This window comes from Nelumbo lutea, chromosome 3 (genome assembly GCF_056320005.1).
Source record: "Nelumbo lutea isolate HS-2025 chromosome 3, American lotus-T2T, whole genome shotgun sequence".
NCBI classification, from domain to species: Eukaryota; Viridiplantae; Streptophyta; class Magnoliopsida; order Proteales; family Nelumbonaceae; genus Nelumbo; species Nelumbo lutea.
In genome coordinates this window covers 51,699,780-51,722,297 of record NC_142686.1, presented here as the reverse complement: position 1 = coordinate 51,722,297, position 22,518 = coordinate 51,699,780, and the positions used below count along the sequence as shown (strand labels likewise).

The 22,518-nt window shown below is 40.1% G+C and overlaps 1 protein-coding gene across 1 annotated transcript in view; it reads right to left on the bottom strand.

Annotated features, from left to right (window-relative positions):
* Positions 1–21,381, bottom strand: part of LOC148864937 (transcription initiation factor IIA large subunit-like) — a 70,878-nt gene extending 49,497 nt beyond the window's left edge. The window contains exons 1-2 of the mRNA XM_088980018.1: positions 20,775–21,381; positions 9,073–9,237 (exon numbers count right to left, since the gene is read on the bottom strand). Coding sequence (XP_088836144.1) covers positions 9,073–9,237; positions 20,775–20,891 — 282 coding nt within the window. The 5' untranslated portion in view covers positions 20,892–21,381. The remainder of the gene's footprint in view (positions 1–9,072; positions 9,238–20,774) is intronic.
* Positions 21,382–22,518: the final 1,137 nt, after the last annotated feature.

Sequence of the window (22,518 nt, the reverse complement as noted above, 5' to 3'; positions counted from 1 at the left end):
ATGTAAAGCTTCTTGTTTCTTGAGTATTACTGCTATGAAGGAGGAATTTTCACCCTGAGTTACTTATCCTTTGAACCAAAATTCATTAAAGACCTCCAACAAATCAGCTTTAATTACATCCCAACATTTTTGGTAGAAAGCCATAGTAAAGCCATCTGGCCCTGGGGCTTTAGAGTTGTCCATTAAGAAAACTGCTTCTTTTATCTCCTCCAAAGTGAACTACTCTTCCAGTAGTTCCTTCTGGGTCCTAGGCAATTTGGTCCAATCCAACTCAGGCAAGGGATCTCTTTCCTCAATTTTTCCATAAATGTCTTTGATGAAAGCTCTCACAATTTCCTCCTCCCTTGAAATCACTTCCCCCCCAATCTCCACACTGTAAATGTAATTCTTTTTTCTTCTTCCATACTAGGCAACATATTCTTACCTATGGAAACTTGCCACTATCATAGGCTTATTCTCGAGTTCATAGTCAAAAGAGCAGAAGGAAGGTGATGTTTCACCTCCAAGTGAAAACATTGCTCATGGTGTGGCTGCTAAGTCTTAACAGACCAGTTAAGCCTAATTTTGGACATCTTGTTGGAGAAAGGAGGTTGTGTGTGAACACTGCAAGAAACCAAAGCACACTAAGAACAGTATTTTAAAAGCGCAAGGCGCAAAAACAGCACAAGGGCCATGTTAAGATGTGTCGAATAGGGGTAGTTTAGTCTTCTTCTGTTTATTAAGTAACTTGCTTATGTGGCAGTTTTATTAGAGTTACTCTGCCCCACACTTAAGTAAGGGCATTTATGTCTTTGTAAACATTATTAGAAACCAATATAGATTAAAGGGGTCGACTAGATGGGAAAACTATCAGATTTTCGACAGACCCTTCTTTTCTTCTTCTTCTTCTTCTTCTTCTTCTTCTTCTTCTTCTTCCTATTCGGACTACTGTAGCAACAGTCGAAACATGGTATCAGAGCCATGCTCCTGACCTACGTCAGTTGGTAAGGCACCTCAGCATTGTTTATGACTCTTTACCTTCGTTTCTGGTCAATCAATGGAGAGAACTGGTTCGCCCTAGGTCAGAAACATTACAGCTTGTCTCTCTGCTGCGCATAACCTTCTTCAACAAGGAAAGTGACTTCAGCAGTGAATGGTTGATTGATATTCTCAAAGGAAGGTCGGTTCTCTCTTCTTCTAGTGAGACTTATATTTTTGGGTAGAAACCCTACAAGAAACTGTTAGTATTGATTAGAACCTAGAAAACTAGGTTCATTGTTGCCCTAAGAAGGGTTGTGTGTGCAGTAGCCGAATGGTGTAGGGCTGCTGTAAGTTGTTGAATGGTGTAGGGCTACTTTAAGTTGTTAAGTGGTGTTAGGCTGCTGTAAGTGGCCGAGTGGTGTAAGGTGGAATGCAGTGACCTTGCCAAACTCCTTGTGGTTGTGTAATGCCCTCTTAAGTGTGTTAAACAAGTCTGAAGATGCAGCAGATTTGACCGTGTTGTGGTGCCTGTGATGCACAATTTGTTTTGAGATTTGACTATGTTGTGGTGCTTGTGATGCACAATTTGTTTTGAGTGGTTGTAAGAGGGCCTACGTGTGATTAGTGAATGGTAAACTGATGCTTATGTGTGACGTAAGAGTGCGAAGTCAGCAGTAGTGTGAATAAGAACAAGTGTGTGCTTCCACTGTTGTGTTTAGAGGCTGCAATAGGTGCTGAAATATCAAACTGTGAAAGAGTACAATGGCAGCAATAGGAGATGGCTACACTAGGAGAAACCTAGTGTAGTAATTTCCTCCGACTACCTAGGGGTACAAATGACCTCAATTAAGCTAAATGGGGAGAGAACTATGTTCCATGGGCTAAATCAGTGGAAGTTTTTCTCAAGGCAAAAGGGAAAGTAAAGCATGTAAGAGACGAGAAGCCACCAGTTGACTCTCCAGGGTTTGATGATTGGGAACAAGAAGATGCTCAAATCATGACTTGGCTGTGGAATAGTATGGAACCCAAAATCAATGCCAACTTCATGTTCCTTGATACGGCTAAGGATATATGGGAGCATGCTAAGAAGTTATATTCTGGACAAGATAACACAACAAGAGTATATCAGCTGTATCAGGAGTACTTTGATTTACAACAAGGAACCAAAACACTAGAAGAGTACTATGCCTGCATGAAGAATATAAGGAATGAACTCAATGTCTATCATCCCCTTACTCCAGATATTCAAGTTCAGCAACAGCAAAGGGTGCAGCTAGATTTCTGTTATGACCTACATGTCCCTCTTTCTAAATGGGCTAATCATGTTGTAGCAGGCGAGGTTTTTATTAGTGACAGTAAACTGGCAGACCGAACACCTCTCACATCTACATCTACTTCTGGGAGAGAGATGGTGAGCGTTTCGCGTGATGAGTATGAACGGTTCCTTCAAACTACTTCACAGCATACCAAGCTGGGATTTGTTTACAAAAGCTCTAAGCTCAGGGAAAGTGAACTATCTATGTAACAAGCTGGGATTATATGACATATATTCTCCAGCTTGAGGGGGAGTGTTAAGATGTGCCGAATAGGGGTAGTTTAGTCTTCTTCTGTTTATTAAGTAACTTGATTATGTGGCAGTGGTATGCTGTGAAGTAGTTTGAAGGAACTGTTCATACTCATCACGCGGAACGCTCACCATCTCCCTCCCAGAAGTAGATGTAGATGTGGAAGGTGTTCAGTCTGCCAGTTTACTGTCACTAATAACAACCTCGCCTGCTACAGCATGATTAGCCCATTTAGAGGGAGGGCCATGTAGGTCATAACAGAAATTCACTATGTGTCCTTCCCTACCACAATGAGTATACTTCCTTGTAGAGTTATTTTCTCCTCTTCCACGGCCTCCCCGAGTCACTGCCACATATGCCCAATCAAGTATTGCTTGCATGTTATCTAAAACTCCTTCCTGGATTATTGACTCTAGAACCTCAGATCATATGACTAGGACTCTAGGTGTGTTCTCTTCTCTTTCTGAAACCTCCACATCACAAACTGTTACACTTGCCAATGGGTCCTCATCTCCCATCTGTGGTGTTGGTAAAATTGACATGGCTTCTGTCCCCTTATCATCTGTTTTATATGTACCTAAGTTTCCATTCAATCTTATGTCTGTTAGTAAAATAACCAAAGCTCTTAACTGTTCTGTTACCTTCCTTCCTTCCACTTGTGTTTTTCAAGATCTCAAGACGGGGAAGAAGATTGGTGGGGAGCATGAAGCTGGTGGATTGTATTACCTTTACGGTGGTGGATCTTCAATTGCACTTCAGACTTCTCTTACTCCTCTACAATGGCATTGCCGACTGGGACATCCATCTCTCAAGGTTCTCAAGATGTTGGTTCCATCATTGAGTCAGTTGTCAGTTTTACGATGTGAGTCACGTCAGTTTGGTAAACATCGACGTGTGTCCTTCAATCCAAGAGTTGAGAGTCGTAATGTTGAGTCATTTTTCTTTGGTTCATTCAGATGTTTGGGGTCCAATCAAAATAGTCTTATAATGGGTACAAGTAGTATTTTGTCTCCTTTATTAATGACTGTTCAAGAATGACATGGGTTTACTTAATGAAAGAAATAAGTGAATTATTTTCCATTTTTCAAAAATTTCATGCTGAAATACGCACACAATTTGATGTTCCAATCAAAGTTCTCCGTTCAAATAATGGTCGTGAATACTTTCTTACTTCATTTCAATAGTATTTAGAACAGCATGGCATTATTCATCAGACCTCGTGTGCTTTCACCCCTCAACAAAATGGGGTGGCTGAACGGAAGAATCGTCATCTTCTTGAAATTGCTCGGTCTATGCTTCACCACATGAATGTTCCTAAACGGTTTTGGAGTGATGCTATACTCACTGCATGTTTTCTCATTAATCGGATGCCCTCCTTTATTCTTCATGGTCGGTCCCCCTTCTCCATCTTGTTTCCCACTTTATCTCTGTTTCCATTAACTCCTCGTGTCTTTGGTTGTGTGCTTTGTTCATAATCTGAGTCCTGGAATAGACAAGCTAGAAGCACGTTCAATTAAATGTATCTTCCTTGGCTACTCTTGGACTCAAAAAGGGTACAAGTGTTATAATCCCATTGCCCGAAAGTGCTATGTCTGCCCTAATGTCACCTTTTTTGAGTCTGTCCCCTTCTTCTCCAGTCATGAAGCACCCTTGTCCTCACCCTTACCTCATCTTCCTCTTCCTGTCAGTGATTCAGTTCCAGAGGTTGTTGTTGGAGTAGACTCATCATCTCATCCAGTGCAGGTCACCACTGAACGACCACCGATCAGACAAGTGTATACACGTCGAACGACACCAGCCCCTCCTCCTGCTTCTACCTCATCTGCGGATCCTCTCATGGCTCCAATTACTGAACCTTCAGACCTTGACCTACCCATTGCCTTACGGAAAGGTAAACGTAGTTTTACACTCCATCCCATTTTCTACCTCACATCGCCAGTTTGTTTCACTTTTGTCTTCTATTTCCATACCTAACAATGTTCAAAAAGCTCTTAGTTCACCTGGATAGAGGCAGGCAATGGAGGAGGAACTTTCTGCTCTTTAACATACTCAAACGTGGGAACTTACTACCTCCCACCTGGCAAGCATGCTATGGGCTGTAAATGGGTGTATACTGTGAAATACATGCTATATGGTAGTGTGGAGCGTCTAAAGGCCAAACTTGTTGCTAAAGGTTACTCACGGTTGTATGGTGTGGACTACATGGAGACATTCTCTCCGATGGCTAAAATTGGTTCCGTTCGTGTCCTAATTTCCTTGGCAGTTATGTATGATTGGCCTCTCCTTCAACTTGTCATAAAGAATGCCTTCCTCCATGGTGGTTTAGTGGAGGAGGTATATATGGAGCAACCACCTGGGTTTGTTGCTCAGGGAGAGGGTTGTAAGGTGTGCAAGCTGAAGAAAGCAATTTATGGGTTGAAACAATCTCCACGTGCTTGGTTTGGGAAGTTCAGCGAAGTGGTGAAGAGTTTTGGAATGAAGCAATGCCAGGTTGATCACTCAGTGTTCAGCTATGACTCAGAAGCTGGGAAGATTTTATTAATGGTCTATGTGGATGATATTGTCATCACTGATAGTGATAAATTGGGGATTGGCAAACTAAAGGTATTTCTACAAAATCATTTTCAAACAAAGGACCTTGGAACATTAAAGTATTTCTTGGGAATAGAGGTTGCCAGGTCAAAACAAGGTGTGAATCTGTGCCAAAGGAAATATGTCCTTGATCTATTTGAAGAAACATGATTGTTAGGTGCAAAACCGACTAAGACCCCTATGGAACCAAATGTTAAGTTGAGCAGTGATACAGGAGAAGTATTTGAAGATCCTGGAAGGTATAGATGAATAGTGGGAAAGCTGAACTATCTGACTATCACGAGACCCAACATCTCCTTTACAGTCAGTATGGTGAGCCAATTCATGCAAAACCCCCGTCTACCTCACTGGGATGCAGTCCTTAGAATTGTGAGGTATCTGAAAGGAGCTCCAGGCCGTGGGCTATTGTATAAACCAAGAGGAAAACTTGAAGTAGTTGGGTATACAGATGCAGACTGAGCAGGCTCAGTGAGTGACAAAAGATCTACTACAAGCTATTACACATTTCTGGGAGGAAATTTTGTGACATGGAAGAATAAAAAGCAGACGGTTGTGGCCAGAAGCAGTGTTGAAGCCGAATATAGGGCCATGGTTAACACTACCTGTGAATTAGTGTGGCTAAAGAATCTCCTACAAGAAATTGGGTTTCACATGGATAAACCTATGAGATTGTATTGTGACAACCAAGTTGCACTCCATATCTCATCCAATCCTGTCTTTCATGAGAGAACAAAGCACATAGAGGTTGATTGCCACTTTGTGAGAGAGAAGGTTCTTGCTGGAGAGATAAATACAGAACATGTGGGCTCCAATGACCAGTGGGCAGATTTGTTTATAAAAGCTCTAAGCTCAGAGAAAGTGAACTATCTATGTAACAAGCTGGGATTATATGACATATATTCTCCAACTTGAGGGGGAGTGTTAAGATGTGCCGAATAGGGGTAGTTTAGTCTTCTTCTGTTTATTAAGTAACTTGCTTATGTGGCAGTGTTATTAGAGTTACTCTACCCCACACTTAAGGGCATTTCTGTCTTTGTAAACATTATTAGAATCTAATATAGATTAAGGGGATCGACTGGATGGGAAAACTATCAGATTTTCGACAGACCCTTCTTCTTCTTCTTCTTCTTCTTCTTCTTCCTGTTTGGACTACTGTAGCAACAGTCGAAACAGGCCATTTTGCGCTTGAGGCACAAGGCATACATCTTTTTGAAGCAAGGCGCAAAAATGCTAAAAAATCTAGAAATTTAAAAAAAAAAGCAAAAAATTCAAAGAAATGTAACATATTAAAATTTTTAAATACATTATTAATTACAAATATAAACTTAAATTTTAAAATTAATGCTTTAAAAAAACCTATTATCTCAAATTAAAATACACAAACATACATGTAAAACATATTTAAAATGAAAATTTAAAAATAAAATCAAGCATAACATATTCAAGCATGTAAACTCTTAATCTCTTTATTTTTTTTACAATTGCATTACTTCAAATAGTTAATGCGAATATGTGATGTTAAAGATTATGCATTCCTGATTCTACAAGCTACCTTTGTACCAAGCCCAAACAAGTCCATATCAAGGTCTTAAATTCTTAAGCCCTATAGTAAAGGTTTTATAACTTAAATGTCTTTTAAAAATATCTTTTATTAGGATGAATGAATGAGCAACATTAGCAAATATGGGGTTTTCGAAGCCCCTGGTCCAACTCCTAAACACAAAAAAAATAGAATGCACAGATTTTCAAAAGGGCCATGCCTGGGCTGAAGCGCAAAGGCGCACCAAGCACACACCTAGGTGCACCAAGTGCATGCCTTCTGAAAATGTTGTGCCTGGGACCTAAGTGAGGTGCATACCCTAAAATGCACCTCACCTGTGCGCCTCATGAGCGCCTTTTAAATCACTAGCTAAGAATAATTGTTGGAAGCTTTATCCCATTAAAAACTTTTCAGGTTCAAAAAATGGTCAGAAGGGCAATGTTAATGTGCCTACATCATCTGATAAGACTGCATTCGTGGTCGTGGTTGTTCCACCTGGGATTCCATTTCCAAATACTCTTGTAGTAGTTAGAGCAAAACCACATATATTAAACACAGAAAAATACATATATTAAATGCAAGGAGACCTACACCTTATATTTTAACTTTTTCATTACTCTCTCTTCTTCTCTTCTTTTTTATTAGTAAAAAAAATTATAGTTGCTTTTATTTTTTTGACATGCAATTGCAATATTAAATACTACCATTGAAATTAATAAATTTAAAATGCCATTGTCATTTAGGTATGATAACTTACCATGTTTTGATATGAAATTCATCATTATCCAATTAAAACCATCGTTATTTTTCAATTTATCAGCATGTTAATTGATGTATAAAACTAGAAAACTAACCAAAAATTGAAGTTTTTTTGTCAAATTCTAACACATATGCCTTGACAACTATGTACTACATAGAGATTTCCTTTGGTAAGGTTGGAAAGATAATGAGAAAAAAAAAATTGACAAGTGAAGGATAACAAGAAAATTCATCTTGTTGACCGGGCAAAGATTTGTTCCACCAAACAAATTTACTGGATCAGAAATTCGAACATGGCCATTTATCAAAAAAATAAAAATTTGAGCATGGCCCTTCTCGGTAAATGGCAATGGAGATTCAATGCCAAAAGGAATAGTTGGTGGAGAGTTTTGATTGCAAATAAATATGGTCTCTCTTTAATGGAGACTGGGATACTAACCAAGCATCCCATAGTTGGTGGAGAGTTTTGATTGCAAATAAATATGGTCTCTCTCTAATGGAGACTGGGATACTAACCAAGCATCCCATACCACCGCTACTGCTCTTTGGAAAGGCATTCAGAAAACTCATTCTCAATTTCTAGAAAAAACTATCAACAAGTTGGGAAATGGTTCTCAGCTGAGATTGGTAGGACTCTTGGTATGAAGATAGATCTTCCGCTGAATCCTACCCCAGCCTCTTCAATTCAGCAACCAACAAAGAGACAATGTTGCTGAGGTTTTCTCTAATGATGGAGCTAATGGCCACTGACCCAAGTTTTTAGAAGAAACCTGTTTGACTGAGAAACTGAATGTCTAGAATACTTGCTTCTCCAACTTCAACAATTTCAACCCGTTAGTTCAGAAGAGGACCATAGAATCTGGAAATATGGCAAATGCCTTTTCTATCAAGTCCATGGTAGAGCATCTTAACTTGAACAGGCTTACCTTGCCTCACAAAGTCGTTTGGGCACAGAAAGTACCTTCCAAAATAGCATTCCTAGTTTGGACTGCCGCACGTGGCAAATGCCTCACCAAAGACAAGCTAAGGAAGAGAGGGATCCCTATTGCTTCCCTTACCGTTTTGCAATACTTCTCAGGAAGATGCATATCATCTCTATCTACACTGCCCTGTCAGCAGGCTTGTTTGGAACAAGGTGTTGTCCAACCTAAACTATGCTGGATCTTCCCCAGTTCTGTCCTAAACTTTCTAAACAGTGGGAGTATTGAAGAACTTTCTAGTAATCACAAAATCATCTGGAATATGCTACCTGCATCAGTGATTTTGTCTATTTGGATGGAGAGGAACAGAAGAATTGTTGAAGGCAAATCCTCTCATATTAATGAAATTAAGCACATTCTTGGGCAAAGGCACACAACACCTCAGTCAATGCCCTCTTTTTGTAATCATGCAACATATAGTTAACTTGGTGATCCTTCACCCCATGTACAGCCATCAAATTTACACTTAATACAATATACTTACCTTTTCTCAGAAAATAAAAGAATATATAATAAAGCATGGCAAATATTCCTTATATGTGCCTGCCCATAACTCTGGAAAAGGACAAGTTGACCAAGGTGACCAGAGGCAGAATAGAGAACATTGGGATAATGAATCGTGCTAGAGAATTTCATACATGGAGAAAAGGAAATGAAACAAAAGAATAAACCATACCGGTGGAAAAAGCATCTCAGCAGTTGGAGTTTCATATTCTTCTGTCCCTTCATATGGTACATTTAGATCATGTACAGGGGTTGGTACACCTGAACCTCTGGGAGCAGAGTTTCTTTCTATGGGACCTTGTACAACTCCACATTGCATCATTTTCAATTCCCAGAGCTGGTAAACAAGATTCAAATATATCAAATAATATGAAAATAGCCTGTAAATAAGGTATCTAAAGTAAGAACAACTAGATTAAATTGTGATTGTAATATGTTTCTTACACTAAGCATAAATTTCAAAAAGCATGCATTTATTATGCAACCCCAAACACTACATTCCCAATCAGGTAGCACATGATCTAAATTTCTAGAAACACAAATATAAAAGACTGGTTGATTTGGGCTTTAACCAGAATCTGAACCAAGACAGATACATCCCAACACAAACCCACCCCATCCCTGACTAGACTAGAGTAGGCAAAACCAAAAATGGGGCACAGTAAGGCAAGAACAGAATAAATAAAACATAATAGAAAAATAAATAAATATAAAAATGCTTAAAATCTATATAACTAAACAATCTAGAAATAGGATACATCATAATCTATATCTATCATAGGTTGACATTTCACAATAAAATTCGATCCTAAGCCAATTATGAACATATTAAACCCATTCCAATGGGACAGCAGGACAGGTTATACAACAATATAACTTACTGACAATTATCAAAAAAACAATCTAACTTATTGACATCTCTATCCAAAATGATATGGCCATCAAAGCAATTCAGGGGTCTGCAGCTCCATCAAAAGTAAAGCTTTTTGTTTGGGTAACATCCTTGGAAAAGTGCCTCACTAAAGACATGCTTCAGAAGAAAGGTTTCAACATTGCAGACCTTCTGCGTTCATTTTGTGATTGGAAGGTAGAGATCTCAATCATCTTTTCTTGCACTGCAACTTCAGTGGAGCTCTGTGGAATCATTTTCTAAAGGTAGTAGATTTGAACTGGTGCTTTCTGAAATCAGTGAAAGCACTTTTAGAAGAGTGGCAGATTGACAAAATGACTAAGGGAAAGTTTGCTGGTTGGCCATTCCCCTATCTTTTGGGCTACTTGGTATGATAGAAATTGCAGAAATTTTTAGCAGAAAGCTTCAGCTAAAACAGTAGTCATTAACATGGTGGGACTTCTCAGAGATTGGCTGTCTATTCAATAATGCTTTTAAGGATGCTACTTTGGATGTTTCTTTTTTGCAGGTGAATTCCTTTTGATGTCCAAGTCTAGCATATACTTGTACAGCAAATCATTGTACAAAGGACCATATACTTTTTGAGTTAATATATTATACTTTACCTTTCTTCAAAAAAAAAAACATGATATGGGCAGCAGTGCCATAGCATGGGACCAAAACCAACTTAACAGTGGCAAATTAAATAAAATAGAAATTGCTACATTACCATTATGATTTTTTGATCAAATATTACCATTATGGTTAGAATAAATAACTATCTATTATTTGTTAGTAAGCATCATAAGGGATGGCACAGAAAAAATGGTTATCATAAATATGCATATTGTATTAGAGATGTTTGAGCCTTGCAGATTTTGCTTTTATCTTAATTATTTTAAAATAATGGAGACCCCATCCTCAAGGTCAAAGCAGAATAGATCCTCAGCTTTTACCGTTTCAACCAGATGGAGTAAACCAGGCGAGGCTCCCCTAGGGGTGCAACTTGGGTGGGCTCAGGTTGGGCTTTTGTCAAAATTTGAATGGGCCCAATCTCAAAGCAGTGAAAAATACCAAACCGGGCCAACCCGAGTTGTACCCCTAGGCTCCCGCCCCCTTCCCCTAGCAACTCAAACTCCAGCTCCAAACAAATAAGCAACCAGCAAATAGTAAAAGCTACAACAGAGCAAGCCAACCCTACAACCTAGATTTCATGCAGAACTACTATAAATAGTAAAGCTGTTTAATTTTTCTATGATAAATCCAGATATCTGTGCTATGAATCAGAGAGTTCATATAGTTAGAAATGATAAGTATAGAAACTAAATTGCAATGCCTAGCCACTTCTTGATAGAAACATTGATAGATATAATCTGAAGTTAAAAGAATACATAAGAAGGAAGTGGAGTGTGGTGCAAAAAAAAAAAGAAAGAAAAGAAAAGGCATTGGTTTGAAAGAACCGGACTCCCCCAGCCAAGGGATTCTTCAAGCTCAACTTTTTTATCAGCAACACAAAAAATTATTCATTCATTAATATTTTAAAAGAAAAGGATTACAACAAGAAGTTGTGAGAAACTAGAAAACCCATTACAGAACAAGCCACCCAACACTTTATTACAATTTACACTTGTGCCCAGTACATTTTTTTTGTCTTTGAACCCCTTGCTTAGCTAAACCAGTGTTTTAAAAGCGCAAGGCACAAAAAAAGGCACCTTTTGGTAATGTTGTCCATTCATTCATCCTAATATATCTTCTTAAAAGCAATTAAAACTATAAAATTATTATTTTTTGTGTGAAAACTAACAATTTAAGACCCTAACATGGACTTGTTTGGGCTGGCCTCGAGGGGGCGTGGCACAGGGGTCTAGGGGTGGAGCCCCCGGCCCAGCCGCCAAACTCAAAAAAAAAAAAAAAGGAAAAAGCGGCAAATTTTCAAAAGGCGCACGCCTGGGCTAAGGCGCAAAGCGCACCAGGTGTGTGCCTTTTGAATGGGCTGCGCCTAGGACCTGGGCGAGGTGCCTACCCTAAAATGCGCCTCGCCTGTGCACCTAGGCGCACCTTTTAAATCACTAAGCTAAACCATCTGCCAAGCTGTTAGCAGATCTTCTAACCCATCTTATTCAAACGTTCATGTCTTTTGATAGCCATTTGAAACGTCTGAATACATTTCTAAGCTACCAAATCACCCCCTAACCTTCCTTCAACCATCCCGCTACTATCTTCAAATCGCCTTCAATGATCAAACTACCAATTCCTATCACTTTAGCTTTCTCAACCCCAAAAACTACAGCTGAAAGTTCTGCTCTTACTGAATTACCAATTGGGCCTGAGAACAAGGCACATATAATACCACCCTCATCTCTAATCACCCCTCCTATTCCTGAGGGGCCCAGATTGCCCACACTACTGCTATCAAAATTTAGTTTCATCAAACCACCCACTGGGGGCAACCAAACCTCTAAGGATTTTGTTTCTTTGAGCAAGAGCCAGCTATTGCCCTCCAACTCTTGAAAACCCTCCACCTTTAAGTCTGAAAAGAGTTTTAAGGTCTTTAACCAATGTGCAACTCTCCGCCTCCTTACACCTATCCTTTCCCCAAAAATTATTGTATTCATCAAGCTCAAATTTGATAGAAGCAATAGGGAAAATCCAAGGCCAACAGGGATTGGAGGCATATTTAAAGATGAGATAGGGTTTACCTTGTTCTAAGGGGCCTGAGTATAATACTAGTACATTACCTTTTGAATCTTGAAAAACACCTCCTAATCCAGCCCCCCCTTCATTTCCCACAAAGCTTCCATCAAACTTAAGTTTCACAACTGACTGCTGGGGGTCTCCAATTCATTGATCATTCCTTTTCTTGAGCCAATTGTGCCACTTCCATGTTCTCAGGATATCATTAAAAGAGAATGCTTGGAAGGGATCCAAAGTCTTCACCCAATGCGCAACTTCTATTTTTATGTTATCAATGATCTCCAACTCAGACCTCTTTTCATTGAAGATCCACCCATTCCTTTATCCCCATATAGTCTTAGACCAGTGCCACTCTCACTGCTTTCCACAATTATCCTTCCTCTTTTCTTTTGTTGTCTCAAGATGGATCAAAGAGACCCACCACATCCTGGGGATGGATACACCTACTCCTAAAGAGAGAACAAAAAATGCTCCCAAATACAAAGCACAAAAGGACAGGATATAAGCATATGAGGGAAAAGGCACTTATTTGGCCTTCTTTTCTACAACATGTTATAGGTGTTTATCTTTCCGAGACCTCCGAACAAAGGGCCTGAATTTTAGGTGGAATTGGCAGTAGAAGTTCAGGACTGTTATCAGTCTTGAACCCTAATGGATTTCAGGTTCAAAAATAAGAAGAAAGGTAAAGAGAAAAGAGGAAGAGGAGGAAGAGGGAGGAGAAGCAGTAGAACACAAGAGTTGAAAAAGGAGGAGCAGAAACTTCATATTCTGCCGCCGCCATTTTAATTAATATTTATAGGTTATGCTCATTACATGGAAAGGACATATCTGCCCTTAGTCTTTACATAACAAATAGAGCAAAAAATGACTAAAATAAATAACAATTGAAACAACTAAATGACCAATAGCTAACCCTAGGAAGACTAGAACACCTTCTACCCTACGAACACAATGGGTCCGTAGTTGTGGGGCCCACATCATTGTTCTCTACACTCCCCCTCAAGTTGGGAATAAATGTTTATCATTCCCAACTTGGATAGATCCGCCTCTAGCTTCTTCCGTGGTACAGCTTTGGTGAGAATATCTGCCAACTGCATGTTGGAGGTGATGTATGGGAGACGCACTTCTTGTGATGAGACCTTCTCTCGTACAAAATGTCGATCAACTTCAATATGTTTAGTTCTGTCATGCTGCACCGGGTTGTGTGCTATATTAATAGCCGCTTAATTATCACAATACAGCATCAGGGGCTTCTCATACTCATACCCAACTCCTCAGGTAGTGATTTCAGCCAAAGAATTTCAGCGACTCCGTTAGCCATTGATCTGTACTCAGCTTCAGCACTAGATCGGGAGACAACACTTTGTTTCTTACTCCTCCAGGAGACGAGGTTACCTCCCACAAGAGCACAAAATCCAGAGGTAGACCTTCTGTCATCAACACTCCCAGCCCAATCGGCATCCGTATAGACTTCCACCTTCATGTGGTCATTGTTCTTGAATAGTATACCTCTACCCGGGCATCTCTTCAAGTATGCTAGTATTCTTTCTACTGCTAAAAGGTGTGTTGTTCTAGGAGAATGCATGTACTGACTGACAACACTAACTGCATAACTGATATCTAGCCGAGTGAGGCATAGATATAGGAGCTTTCCCACTAACCGCTGGAACATAACTTTGTCTTCAAGCAGCTCCCCACTCTCTGCAGTAATCCTGTGGTTCTGTTAAATGGGTGTATCTGCAGGTTTGACACCCAGCTTTCTAGTTTCAGCCAACAGATCTAGAACATATTTCCTCTGAGAGACAAAGATTCCCTGTTTAGATCTAGCAACCTCAATACCCAAAAAATACCGTAGTGTACCCAGATCTTTCACCTCAAACTCTTGATGAAGGAACTGTTTGAATGACTCAATCTCATGGCTGTCATTTCCTGTCACCGCAATATCATCAACATATACTGCAAGTAGTGTCAGTGAGGACTCCACCCTCTTGATGAACAGTGTATGATCTGACTGGGCCTGTACATAACCGAACTTCCCAAGGGCTAGTCTGAATCTGTCGAACCAAGCTCTAGGTGACTGCTTCAAACCATACAATGCCTTATTGAGCTGACAGGCCTTCTTACCTGCCTCTGTATCATAGAATCCAGGAGGCAACTGCATGCAAACCTCTTCCTACAAGTCCCCATTCAGGAAGGCATTTTTAACATCCATTTGGTACAAAGACCAAGTGTAGCTCGCTGCAAGAGATAATAGAATCCGAATGGTGGTCATCTTGGCTACCGGGGCAAATGTCTCCAAGTAATCTATACCATAAGTCTGAGTAAACCCTTTTACAACTAGCCGAGCTTTGTACCTCTCAATGAAACCATCTGCATTGTGCTTCATAGTAAATACCCATCTACATCCAACTGGTTTCTTTCCTTTGGGCAAGTTAACTAGCTCCCAGGTATTATTTTTCAACAGGGCATCCATTTCAACTTGCATTGCACATCTCCACTCCGAGACTGATAGGGCTTCTTGCACTGTTCTTGGAATAGGGACATTAGCAACGGAAGTGAGATAGGACCTGTAGGAGGGAGATAGGCGACCACAGGACAAAAACCGGGAGATGCAGTGGGCTGTAGATGTGGTGCAATGACATTTTCCTTTACGGATGGCAATGAGAAGGTCAAGGTCATCTACAGGGGGTGAGGTAGCAAAAATGGAAGGAGTCTCTGTGGGCCCTGGGACTGTAATATCTGGACTTGGAGTCGTAGAAGAGGTTGGAGCTGGCCGGGACTGCTGATGACCGGGATCAACCTGCCTGCATCGCTTGTGATAGACTCTCAACTCCCATCCCCCTGACCACCCTCACTACTGCAGCCCCCATCACCCACTGGAATAGGTAAGGGAACAACCCCAAAAGTATTAACCCTGCCCTCACTACACTCCCCCTGAAGAAAAGGACCCAAATCTCCACGCTCACTACTCTCCCCCTGAGGAGAGACCCAAGAATAGTAAGGTGTCTCCTCAAAGAAAGTGACATCCATGGATACAAACTTCTTCCCTGAGACAAGATCATAGCAATAATAACCCTTTTGAGTTTGTGCATAACCAAGAAAGATGCATTTGGAGGCCTTGGGTTCGAACTTGGAGTGATGGGGACTGAGAAGTTGAACAAAACAGGTACAACCAAATGTTTTGAGGGGAACAGTGAACAACTCCTCATCTGGGTATAGAAGGGAAAGAGGAGATGACATATTAAGAACTCGGGAAGGAACCCGATTAATAAGATAAACCGCCGTGAGGATAGCATCACCCCAGAATTGAATAGGGACATTGGAGGTAAACATAATGCTTCTAGCCACCTCCAAGATGTGCCTATTCTTCCTTTCTGCAACCCCATTCTACTGAAGTGTATGAGGGCAAGTGCTCTGGTGAATAACCCCATGAGTAAGAAGGTAAGATGCCAATGGCTTAGTAAAGTATTCATTTGCATTATCAGATCTAAGAACTTTGATCTTGGCATCAAACTGGGTTAGGATCATTTGGTGAAAGTTTTGGGTCAGGGCGGGAACCTCATCTCGAGAACGCATAAGATAAACTCAAGAAAATCGGGTATGGTCATCAACAAATAACAGAAAATATCTGTACCCACCCATGGAAGGAATGTGATATGGCCCCCAAACATCCGTATGCACAAGATCAAAAGGACGATTGCTCCTTTTATTGCTCAACGAATAAGAGTGTCTACAATGTTTAGCAAACTCACAGCTTTCACATTGCAACTAGGACAACTCAACAGACTCAAACAAATCAGAAAACAGACTCCTTAAGGACCGAAAAGACAAATGACCCAATCGGTTATGCCAAAGCATAACCGAACTCACACTCTGGGAAACAAGTGACTTCTTATCCCCTGACTCTTTCCGACGAGAACTCTCCCCGAGCAGATAGATCCCATTCGTCTCACGGCCAGTCCCAATCACCTTCTTCGTCTTCAGGTCCTGAAAAGCACATCGGTCAGGGAAGAAGGTTACTGAGCAGTTCATGTGTTTGGTAATACTACTGACTGAAAGAAGGTTAGTATCAAGCTTAGGGACATGTAAGACGGAAGACAAGGAGATGGTATCTGATAGCTTGATGTCACCCTTGCCAGAGATGGGGACAAGAGAGCCATCAGCAATAGATACTTTATCCCTACCAGAAGATAAATGATAAATGGTAAACAATGAAGGAAAGATAGTCATATGGTCGGATGCACCTGAATCTATTACCCAGCAGGGTTCAGTGGTACCTGGGGCTGAGGCATGGCAGGCTGAGGATTGAGTACCTAAATATGCGAAAGCAGCTAATGGTGACTGCGGTGGTTGAGCTGAGTTCCCAACTTCCCCTTCCAACTGTATAAGGGCAGCCCGAACTGCGGCTAAGGTCTCTAAGAATGTGCCTCTTGTGCCAGACGAGGATGCTGAATTAGTATGCACTGCCACATGAACGTTACCCTTCTTGCTTCTTACTTTGTCGGGACCAAATAAGGATGTAGCTTCCAACATGTTTCTTGTGTGTTTGGGTTTCTTACAATGCCCACTACCACATAACTGTTGTTCCCAATACTGTCTTCTGCCCGATTCTTAAACTCTATTTTGGTCAAGAACCAGAAGTCTCAAAAGTAGGGTTACTACAGTCAAAAACAGCACTTGGACTATCAACCACAATCACAAAATCAGTATAGAACCAATCTGTACTCACAGTAGATGTACATGAAACAGGTATAAAACTGATCTGAAATCAGTAACCACACACAACAGCAACAGTCCGAACTGTTTTCACCCCCTTAGAAGAGTTCAAAACCCCAAAAGAAAACTGAAAAACAGTTTGAAGAACAATCTGATATGCTGAAGCCGAACTGGGGTTTTAATCAGTCCTAAAAGCAAATTCTCAGCCGTACACTCCAGACAGTACCATACGGATAAGGCTTGTAGTAGGGTTAATATGAAACCCTAAAACTGATCAATATTGAGGAGAGAACTATTAGGGTTTGCCACAGTATTAGATCACAAGGTTCAGTCCGGTACTAGGGTTTGCCGCAAGATTAAGACAAAACCCTAGAGAATAGAAAGATAAAACCCTAGAGTGGTTCGGCCGCCCTTGCTAGATAGGTCCAACCAATCTTCTCTGATAGTACTTCTCTTAGAAAATAAAAAACTTACAATAGGATGTTGTTCACTACCTTCCAAGGTTACCCAAACCCTAGTCAACAAACTCTACTTTCTCAGCTTCCAGCCTTAGATGGTTCTCATGTGGTCGGCTGACTAGACTAACATGAGAAACCCTAGCTCTAATACCAAGTAGAAGTTCAGGACTGTTATCAGTCTTGAACCCTAATGGATTTCAGGTTCAAAAATAAGAAGAAAGGTAAAGAGAAAAGAGGAAGAGGAAGAGGGAGGAGAAGCAGTAGAACACAAGAGTTGAAAAAAGAGGAGCAGAAACTTCATATTCTGCCGCCGCCATTTTAATTAATATTTATAGGTTATGCTCATTACATGGAAAGGACAGATCTGCCCTTAGTCTTTACATAACAAATATAGCAAAAAAATGACTGAAATAAATAACAACTGAAACAACTAAATGACCAATAGCTAACCCTAGGAAGACTAGAACACCTTCTACCCTACGAACACAGTGGGACCGTAGTTGTGGGGCCCACATCAGTGTTCTCTACAGCTTGCTGCAAATCTCTTTCACCAAGAGGCTCATCCTCATAGCGGTATGCTGTATTAGGTTATTGAAGAAGGATGCACAGGTAAAAATACCATCAGAGGAGATTGCCCACACCCTTGTGTCTTCTATATTTTGGTCCGAGAAGACTGGACCTAACTTGCCCAATAGAAGAATGAGAGATTCACATTCCATCTCCCTTAGTCCCCTCCTGAAACCAAACTCCCAATTTATCCCAGAGGTATTGAAGGTCACGAATTAGATCTTTAGAGGATGTTCGCTTATCCAAAGGGCTTCCCAAAATAACACTTTGCTCCCACATCAAACCAAATATGGTTAAGAAATGATAGATATACCTCATGTATTGCTTTCAAGGGAGAGGTTGACAATGTGAGGCTACTTTTGCATCACAACCATTGTCCAACCGCCCATGTATGCTTTCAATTACCTTGTGGCAAAGCATTCATCCTTCTAAGGGATATCTCCACAACCATTTACCTAGGAGGGTTGTATTTTTTCCGGACTCAGTTTCCTACTCCAAGCCCCTCTCCCCTCCCTCCCCCCCCCCACCCCCAATCTTTTAAACCTACTCACTTCTTCCCATTTCACCATGTGGTCTTTCTTCTGACCTCCCAATTCCAATAAGAAACCTTCCATAATCCTCTCCAACTATCTTGCTTCTACTAGAAATTCTAAAGGTGGATAAAAAATACATAGGAAATTTAGCCAATGTTATTTTTTATTATGGTTATCCCCCTCTCCCCCCCCCCCCCATTGAAATATAATTTCTTTTCCAAAGGGCTAGATTTCAAGTAAATCTCTCCACCACTACTTTCCAAAAGCCATCTTTTCTTGGTTTACCTCCCAAAGGAAGACCTAAGTACTCCAAGGGCCGAATTAGACTTCACAGCCTAAGAGTTTTGTTACTCTATATGGATTTCCTCTTCTTGCAAGTTTATCCCTGCAACACAGCTTTTCTCCAGATTAACCTTCAATTTTGCAATACTTTCAAAGGAGTCAAGAAGCTCCTTTTTTTTTAAAGGAAGAGTCAAGAAGCTCCTTAGGGAGGATTGGTTGTCATCATCAAAGAAGAGGATTATATCATCTACAAACTACAAATGGGTAACCACAACCTGCTTCCTACCCACCCTCCAACCTCTAAACAAATTGTTCATATCAGCTTTGGTGATCATTTTGCTTAGGACCTCTGCAATTAGAACGAAAAGAAAAGGGGATAAAGGATCCCCTTGTCTTAGGCCTCTTTTTGCTAAGAAAAAGTCTCTAGTAGTTCCATTAATCAAGACAGAGTAATACACTGAACTCAAACATCTCTTAATCCACATTCTCTACCTTTCCCCGCCAACCCAAACTTCCACATAATCTCAAGTAGGAAAGACCAGTCCACATAATCATAAGCTTTCTCTAGGTCCAATTTACAAATGATTTTTAAGATCTTGATCTTATTGAGATCCTGGACCAAAGTAGGATTTGATCCATAGGTTTTAGTAAAAAAGATTATTTTTCATAGAATTTAAAAAAAAAAGACTTAATCCACAAATTGGAATACAATATGTGATTTATGCTCACACACAAAATTGTGCCCTGTCATTATGGGAATCCCTTTCTATAATAAGCAATGCAAATGGTAACTTTAAGCTTCTTAAAGTCACCTTATGAAACATATCCCAAAACAAATGCCCATTTCATAATATTATAAATCTTGATAACTTCAAGGAAAATTCACTGAACTTTTCGTTCAAACAATCACATTTGTTTATATTGCTTGTTCTACCAAAAGTTAATTGGGAATGTCAAAGTTTCATTTTGTTTATGCATATTCCTGTTAATAGAATATGGCATTTTCCATGATCGAAAAAATAAAGTTTTGGAGTTCTCATGTTTCCAGGAATTCCTGAAAACCCCTCTGTAGCAGTTGACAGATTCTTAGACTTCACTAGTTTCACTCTAAAATTGTTACGGTATACAGATATTTAGTATCCCTATAGCATTTCTCTGACCACAGAGAATGCTAAATGCATTGTCAAAAGAGTAATTTCTCAAATAAGAAAACATTGGCATCAGATGATTTATAAAGAAAAAATAGCATATATAAACCCAAAAAAGAAAAAAAATAAACACAATTGAATTAAGAACTCAAACCATCGTATTATACTTCTCTTGTCCTAATCAAAATTTTACTGATCCTTCGTCAAAACGAAATCAAGCAAACACTTTTTGATTCCTTGAACATATTTTTAACTTAATGACAAATCCAAACCCAACCAAATCCTTGGTAACTTGTCCAGATAAGCTAATAGATCTTAACAGTATAACACTATAACTCATAACCCAGTTAAGCCTCTCTCAATATTCGACGCTTGCCCTAGAACAACATTGACTCAAAGCGCCCTACCATTTCTACCTCAGCATGACAATACCCAAATCGAAGTATACCGCCCCACAGGGAAATGGGATAATTTAGGACCTAACGTTTTTTCAGCAGAAATAACGCCCAAGCAGAAACGCAAGAACATAACAATAAAACGTAAAATAAAAATCTACTCCAAAGATAAGGAGAGACAGGCAGAAGTACCCCTTGAAGCTCGTTGAGAACAGAATCATCAACGCCCTCGTTGATGAACTCATCCCGCAACTTACTGACTACGGCATCGACAACGTGAAGATAAACGGCGGAGACACTCGTCGACATTTTTCATGAACTCAGGATCTCTTTCCTCAACCCAGCTCTCACGATTGCATGGATTGATCGAAAGAGATCGCTAGCAGTGGAATCCTCTCGAAACCCTAACGGAAAATATCTGATCAATTAAGGAATCTTCAGCTCCAGATAGGGATTTTGGGGTTCGCACTTCGCCGAGAGAGAGAGAGTGAAAGAGGAGAGAAGAGGGTACATTAAAAAAAGGAGGATTTTTTAAGTGTGGGGAATATAAATAGGTTTCCATCCTGCGGCGAAACTGCAATAGCTCTCGATGTCGAAATTCGAAACCATCCTCCACTCTCGCTCTCCTCAAAATTGGATACAAGAGTCTTGTGAGCCTCCAATACGTGGCACGTCACTGGGTCGCCACGAGTACACCTAGGTTTTTAAATGTTGGACCAGTGATCAGTGAGTGGCACAGGTAGATTTTTGGGAGATGAAATTGGGAATGGGGAATTGGAATTCAGATCTGCGCCCTACTACGTCCCATATCACATCCCTGCCGTGTATTGGGAACCTCTTCCGATGATGTATAAAAATAATAATATCATCATCGAGAGATGTTCCCAATACACGGCAGAGATGTGCCGTGGGACATTGTGAGGCGCTCTCTTGTGGGGAATTCGGGATGAGATGGATCTGGAGTCTGCACACTTGTTACTACAAAGCTGGTGGAAAGACAGAAAAACCCATATGGTAAAAACCCTAAGGGTTCTGCCCTTTGTGTAAAAATCTTAACAACGTGCTGTCGTGCTCACCAAATTTGTCAAAGCCCCTTAACAAATAACGACCATGGGCTGACTTCGGACTTTGAACAGCATTTTTTGTTAGAATGGGCTGAAATCGGACTTATGAGCCGGGCTGGGCTGGGCTGTGCACCTGTGATAAGGGGTACATCCTGGGCCTAAACTTTTAATTGCTATGTATAAAATATTAAATATTTTATGTTATGTATCATATAATATGTATTATAGGTATCATATTATAACATTTATATGAAATATAAAATATAAAATGACATTTATATTTTATATTTATATGAAATATAACATTTATATGAAATATAAAATATAACATATAACATAAAATGACATTTATATTAAAATATGTACACGGCAGAAGTATTGGACCCGCCCCTGAAATTTGCAGCCCGGGCCTGAGCCCAGGCCAAACCTGAAGACAAAATCTAAGGCCCAAGCCTGGAATTTTCCAGGCAGGGCTGAAAACGACAATACCTACTAATGTGATAATGTCAAAGACTCAAAGCTAACATTTTAAGCCCATTTTATGACAAATTTGTGTGTCGGGGATGAATGTCTACAACAGTACCTGAACCACCCACTCCAGGTTAGTTAACAATGTTTTGACAATTTAGCTCTAATTTGAGCAAACATTTTAGATGATTTACTACCAACTCATTTTGACTGTTTAACAACCGATATTATCAGTAAAACAAAACAAAACTTATTTCCTTTTTCTTTTTTTATGCCATTTGACATGTTTTTTAGGAAAATCTTCTGACAGCCTAGATGGGCAAAGGATGTAATAAGTTTTTGGGGTTTTATCTTTAAATATCTAGACTGTTTGTTTAGTATCCTAATCTACCATAGTCCACAGA